Below are 6,410 nucleotides of genomic sequence, written 5' to 3'. Positions count from 1 at the left end.
ATAAGTTCCTTAGAGTCTTTAAACCTCTAAATCCACATCCTTTTAGAAACTTAAAAATAGGTGTCGCTTGTCTTTGGCAATACCTTTGAACAAAGGAGCATGTAAATTCTTTTCTGCTTACCTACTGTGAAAACTAATTGCTGTAACCTGTGGCAAGGAGCTCAGATTAACACTGTGTGCTAAACTTTTAGGCAGAATAGAAGAAGGATGGTAATGGGATCATAACTCACGTTGGCTTTACGGATATGTACATGCAGAACACTTCTGATTTTAGGTCTTTGCCTGTTTTGTGAATTGCCTGTAGCAATTCCTGTGGAGGAACAGGGGCTGTGAAGAGGAAGAGAAAACTATTTTGTGGGAGATAAAGCCTGCGAGGACCTCTCTTTCTGTGCAGCTTTTTGTCCTGGAACTGTTACAATTTTAGCCCCTGGTTTTTGTTTTAGTCTGAACTTTGGCTACTTGCTGTATATTGGGCATGTACCACTTGTTAAAACAGTAGGGGAATCTGGAGGCACGGGATCATCAGGATGGAATAAGCTTGTGCTAAACAGAGAGGGTATAGAAGTTTGTTTGCTTTTGCTGTACAGATTTGGCTACTTAAGGTAGGAAGTAATGTCTCTGTAATAGATTGCCAGATGTGCATGTACAGTAAGGAATATGGAGTTGATTCTGCCCCTCTACTCTGGTCTTGTGAGACCCCACCTGGAATACTGCATCCAGCTCTGGAGCCCCCAACATAAGAAGGACATGGACCTGTTGGAACGGGTCCAGAGGAGTGGCATGAAGATGACCAGAGGGCTGGAGCAGCTCACCTATGAAGGCAGGCTGAGAGAGTTGGGGTGGTTCAGCCTGGACAAGAGAAGACTATGGGGACACCTTATAGCAGCCTTCCAGTATCTGAAGGGGCCTACAAGAAGGCTGGAGAGGGACTTTTAACAAGGGCAGGTAGTCATAGGACGAGGGGTAATGGCTTCAAACTGGAAAAGGGTAGATTTAGAATAGATATTAGGAGTAAATGTTTCACTCTAAGGGTGGTGAGGCACTGGAACAGGTTGCCCAGAGAAGTTGTGGAGGCCACCATCCTTGGAAGTGTTCGAGGCCAGGCTGGATGGGGCTTTGAGCAACCTGGTCTAGTGGGAGGTGTCCCTGCCCATGGCAGGGTGGTTGGAACTAGATGATCTTGAAGGTCCCTTCCAGCCTAAACCATTCTATGATTCTATAAAACTTGTGCTAATGGTTTCTGGAATATTAATATATTATTGTGATGGGAAGGGGATGCGAGCTGGGAAAGTGGCTGAAATGTGAAAGTATCAAATAAGAGGGAAAAATGCTGTTTTTCTCACAAGTGCTTGCCTGTGCTGCATCTATGGAAATTGCTGAGCATGTTTGTGTGGTTTTTTACTAGCTATGCTGGAAAAGACCTCCAAGCTTTTCTGTGTATCCCCAACAGACATCTTACTATAGCAGTGGTTTTCAGCATTTATTGATTGGTGGAGCTCTTAAGTATTCTAATGAAATGCTAGACAATTATAATTTCAGTATAGTTTAATTTGCTGTATCTTGCTAGTCTGTTGATCTGAAAGTTAGACCCTTATAGTCAACAGATCAGTCTTGAGTATGACTGCACTATGATATACTAATTGAGACTTGAGTTTGAGGAGCATAAAAATTCTTGGATTTATTTAGACATGTTATCAACTGCAAAGATTTACATCACCAGCCTAATAAATGATTGCAAACAGTTACATATAGCACTTAGTAGCTAAGCTACTGTTATAAAAGACTTGAAAAATCTTAACTTTTCCAAAATACTAAGTTCAGTGATACTCACTTTTAACTTTGTTTTTACATTTTTTTCCCTGTGTTCCTTTTTATTCTTTGAGTTCCCTCTAACAAACCTGTGTATATTCTGCCCTAATTTATACCTAGGTAGGAACTTGTAAGCTTTTACCTAGTTTGTTCTTTAGAAAGAATCCTACCTCTGCTGGAGTTTGCTTTTCACCCATATCTTTTCACACTTCTACATGTCTATTAAACTTGCAAGATCACGATTATCTCTCCTTGTGGTGAGAAGATCCCTTGGTCCTCTTGCTGTCACGAACTGTGCAAAATAATGCTTTAGATGTATAGTGTATCTTTTAAAGGTATATGTTTGTTTTTGTACTGATATTGTTTATTTCTCCTGAACTCTTTTCAGGCAGAGATGCGTATTTCATTCCTGTCTTGTCACAGCCTTAATTCTGCTAAGGCTTACCCAGAACTATTCATTGTCTGGTTTAGTTTATATGTAAAAGCAGTAGTAATTTTCAAATGTCTTCACTGTTTACCATGAGAGCAGAGGCTTGGAATTAGATATTTATCTCTGACTTTGCCTACTTCTAGCCAATTTTATTCATACTTTTCTAACACAATGTCAGTTGCAATGAAGCTTTATAATTTATTTTTCAGATTGAATTATAGTGAATGAATTTGCAAGGTGTTAGAGTCAAATGTAGACATACAGTGACAGGTTTGTGTAGTATGCCTCTAAGTAAAGAAAACTATCATTTTTGTTAGCAAGCTGCCACGGCATTTAGGGATGCTATCACATCCTTTGAAAAAGTAGAAGTGTTCTTCGGAAACATGCACAACAGTTTGCCCTTCTGAACAGAGAGACTATAGAAAGGATAAACATACCTAGCTTTGTCTTAGTAATGTTTCTAATATTTAATTTTGTAAGCCTTGAATTACTACAGTTATGTGGAGATAATTCTTAGTAGCTGACAAAGTACACCGATTTGCTATAGGGTTCTCCCAGCCTGTATGTAGGCTGTGAAACTCTGCAGATATGCCTTTGGTGTTTCATGTGTGAACTTTCCTCATCTTCTGATTAGTGTCTACTGGCTAGTCGTCCCCTTCATCATCAGCTTTTACTTTCAGTGTTGGATTGTATTCCTTAATAAAGCTGACATTCCAGTCAGGAATTAATACAAAAATGATGAATATTATTCATTACAAGCCAATGTAGTTTAGTAATTTGTTACATATACCATACTGGTTCAGCTGTATTCAGTGGCTTGTGTAATATCTTAGCATGAATCCTTTTGGATAGACATCTAGGCATTAAAATTTTGCAACAGCACAACTTAATGAGAACTAGGACAAGAACCATTCTGAAATGTTTGATTTAGAATCTCAGTGGTATCAGTAAGTGCACCACATTTCAATTAAGTGCTGCTTTAGAGAAGGATAATATTAAAATTGAGGCATAACAGGAATACACTGATATTTTTCAGAGCACATCTTGCTGTCCAACTATACATGTATTACGTTAAATAAAAAATAATCATGTCTGTTATAGAGAGGTAGTAATGCTAAAAGATAGGTTGTAAGTATCTCTTATGTTTTGAAACTTATTACTTCTACTGTAAGGTATAGCTGTGATGGAAAAGATTAATATTGTTAAAACTTCAGGTTTATAGTAATCAAGTTTTCTTTCCATATCAAAAATGTTTAAGGGAGGTGTATGTGTGGGGTGACACATCTAAGGTAGTCTGACCCAGCCTTACAGGTGTCATCAAATGAAAGTCTTCCTGCCTTTCCTTTCTCGTGTCTGTATGGTGACGCAGTTGAGAGAGGAGGAAAAACATCAAGCAAAAATAAAAGCTCTCCCTCTTTTTTTTTTTTTTTTTAATGTTTTCTGTTGCCATTTGTCCCTGAGCCAGGTCACCATGAACTCTGACAAATGCTTGTTCCATTGCTGTTTATTGCAGAGAAGTGGCAGGAGTGTATGACTAGGAGGAGGACTGCCTCTTAGCCATCCCAACCTATGGATTCAGAATGTGGTTTTATACAATAGACTCCTAGCTATTCAGGCAACATATCCCATCCTCCATTTTATTCAAACACTGGATATACCTTATTGGAAAGGGTTACTGTGAAGCATGGACTAGTATTTGGCCAGATCAGTTAAGTACTGATTCCTTTTGCTCATTTATGTTGGCTTCTTCCAAGAAGTTTACTTTTATAACTACATTGACAAAGGCTTAATGGAGTATTTATGTTACATAATGTGGTCTAGTCTCAAACTTTGCCATGATAATTCCAATTAAGGTGCGCTACAACAGGGTTCTTCAGTACCATCACTGTTTTTTAACCTTGTGTCTGCAGATGGAGGAGGAGGACCAAAGTGAAAGAGGATTGCCACAAATTGCTTCAATCATGAACAGAGTTAGAGACTTGAAAAATAAATACAGAAATGAAGACAACATTACAGATGAGCTTAACTGTACTAAAATCTCAGCTGATACAACAGGTATGTGTTTTTGTTATGCTATTGTCATTATGCAGCCGATCTTAACCTAGACTGAATGAAAGAGCCGTTAACTGAAAGGATTTAAGGTTTGACACTTATTCAGTGTTAATGACCACAAAATATGCTTAATCTCTCCTTGTTTTTTTAGTTGAATGTACCTTAATATTGTTTTTTAAAAAATAAAATCACTGGTTGTCTTACATGCAAGCTTACAAAAAGTGTTTTCTTCTGTTCATGTTTGCTGCAGTTCTAATCAATCTCCTTTGTTATTTTTCTGTCAGATAACTCTGGAACTGTTAATCAAATAATGATGACAACAAATAATCCAGAAGATTGGCTATGTTTTTTGCTTAGGCTAGAGAAAAAGGGTATTCCTCAGATGGATGTTAACCTACTGAATAGACTCATTGGTCGGTACAGTCAAGCGGTGACTGCATTACCTGCAGAAAAGCATAGTCAAGATGAGAGCTATGCTCGCATCCTTGTGAGATTTGCTGAGTTGAAAGCGTAAGTATAAATTTTCAATACAAGAACTCATTAAGAATTCTGCATTTGAAGATAAAAATAGCTTGTTTTCATTAGTGGTTTCTGTAACAAATTATCATTGAATGTGGATGTTTTCATATGTGCTCCTTGAAACTCTGAGCAGCTTTGGCTAGTCAGCTTATCTGTTGTCTCCACAGTACTTGTATGTTTTGTAGATGCTAATAAATGTGGTTCTTCAGAGCTATTTGATTTTAGAGATGTTAACACACTTATGGGTTCTATGTGTAAGCTACATGGGGAAATAGCCTGAGACTTTTTTTTTTCTTTATACTTCAGCTTAAAAGAAGCTGCATGGGTGAAATGTAATATAACTCTGGGTAACTATAATCTGTCTGCTAAACTGGGTATATTGTAAGTTAGGTTTAATTTCCCTGTGGACTTCTATAACTGATGTGGCTGTGAGGTAGACAATTTGCAGTTAGCTAATCCATCTAGTTAAACCATAGTGGTCTATCCTTGTCTGGTCTTTCTCCTTTACTAGGAAAGACTCATCCCAGCTACATTAAATTAGCTGCCTTAGGGTAGGAGGAATGTCTCAGAACATCATTCTATACTCTTATACTTAAGAAATTAGGTTTGACTGTGGTCATTTGTCCTGGTTTGAGGGAGAGCATCTGTCGTTCATTTCAGTGGCCAGTCTGGCCCAAACCACAACATTACTTACTGCTTTATTCAGTCCAAATTTGAACAGTGTGGTGGTTCAGATGTTTTCAGAACTAATTTGGGACAGGGTTATTTGATTTTTTTTTTTTTTTTTTGAAGGAGTTCTTTTGTCACTTGAAATATCATTGCAGCAAATATTTAAGAGCTGTGTTTTAACATTGCAGCAATCCTTAACAATTAGAGTTGAGCAGGTGGTCTTCTAGTGAGTATAGCTAGTCTTTTTCTGTTTCTGGTATGTCCTCGTATTTGGCTTTTTGGCAGGTGGCTTGATCTTGGAGTATAGTATCATCTGCTTCTTTGTCTGTACTGTCGTTTGCATGGATTTTGCTGCATCAGTGTTTACTAAAAGCATACAGTGGAAGTAATCTGAATCTACTGTTGAGAAACAAGCAGGAATGAATAATGACCTGCTGTGAATCCTTAGTATCTTGAAGAGGTAAGGTGGTTTTGTGTAAGGGGAGTAAAGCATATCTTCCAGCAAGACCTCCTATCTTTAAAGATACTGAGAGATGGTGTTCTTGTTCAAAGGTTAGTTGCTTGTCCTCAACAGAAATTGTCACATAGGTTTCCAGCTCATGCTTCCTGGAATTTCTTTTACAGAATGGTGATAAGATGCTATTATCAAGTCACATCTGTTAGTTCATTATGTACAGTAGGAGTTTAAGTTCAGAAAGATTATTTTCTACCTCCCTAATTATTTTAAAACTCTTGGGCCTATTTCCACTTGATCTTTAAAACATGATTTTAAAGGTGTGGATACTTTAAAATGGATACTAGATCTGTTTATTATTCTGTGTGTTGTATTGCAGAAAGCAAAACTGAAGGCACTGTCAGTAGCTTGTTAATTCTGGAATGCATGAATAATATTAACAATTTTAGTTGCAGTGTCCCACTGAAATGTCTTTAG

At 37.6% G+C, this 6,410-nt stretch overlaps 1 protein-coding gene across 1 annotated transcript in view; it reads left to right on the top strand.

Moving 5' to 3' along the window:
• Nucleotides 1–4,149: 4,149 nt before the first annotated feature.
• TTK (TTK protein kinase) overlaps nt 4,150–6,410 on the top strand; it is a gene marked incomplete at its 5' end in the record, with an annotated part of 36,413 nt that continues 34,152 nt past the window's right edge. The window contains 2 exons of the mRNA XM_082480467.1: nt 4,150–4,294; nt 4,576–4,801. Coding sequence (XP_082336593.1) covers nt 4,150–4,294; nt 4,576–4,801 — 371 coding nt within the window. The remainder of the gene's footprint in view (nt 4,295–4,575; nt 4,802–6,410) is intronic.

The sequence above is a fragment of the Vanellus vanellus genome (genome assembly GCF_965231255.1).
Source record: "Vanellus vanellus genome assembly, chromosome: 3".
Lineage (NCBI taxonomy): Eukaryota > Metazoa > Chordata > Aves > Charadriiformes > Charadriidae > Vanellus > Vanellus vanellus.
This window is presented reverse-complemented; position numbering and strand designations above follow the sequence as displayed.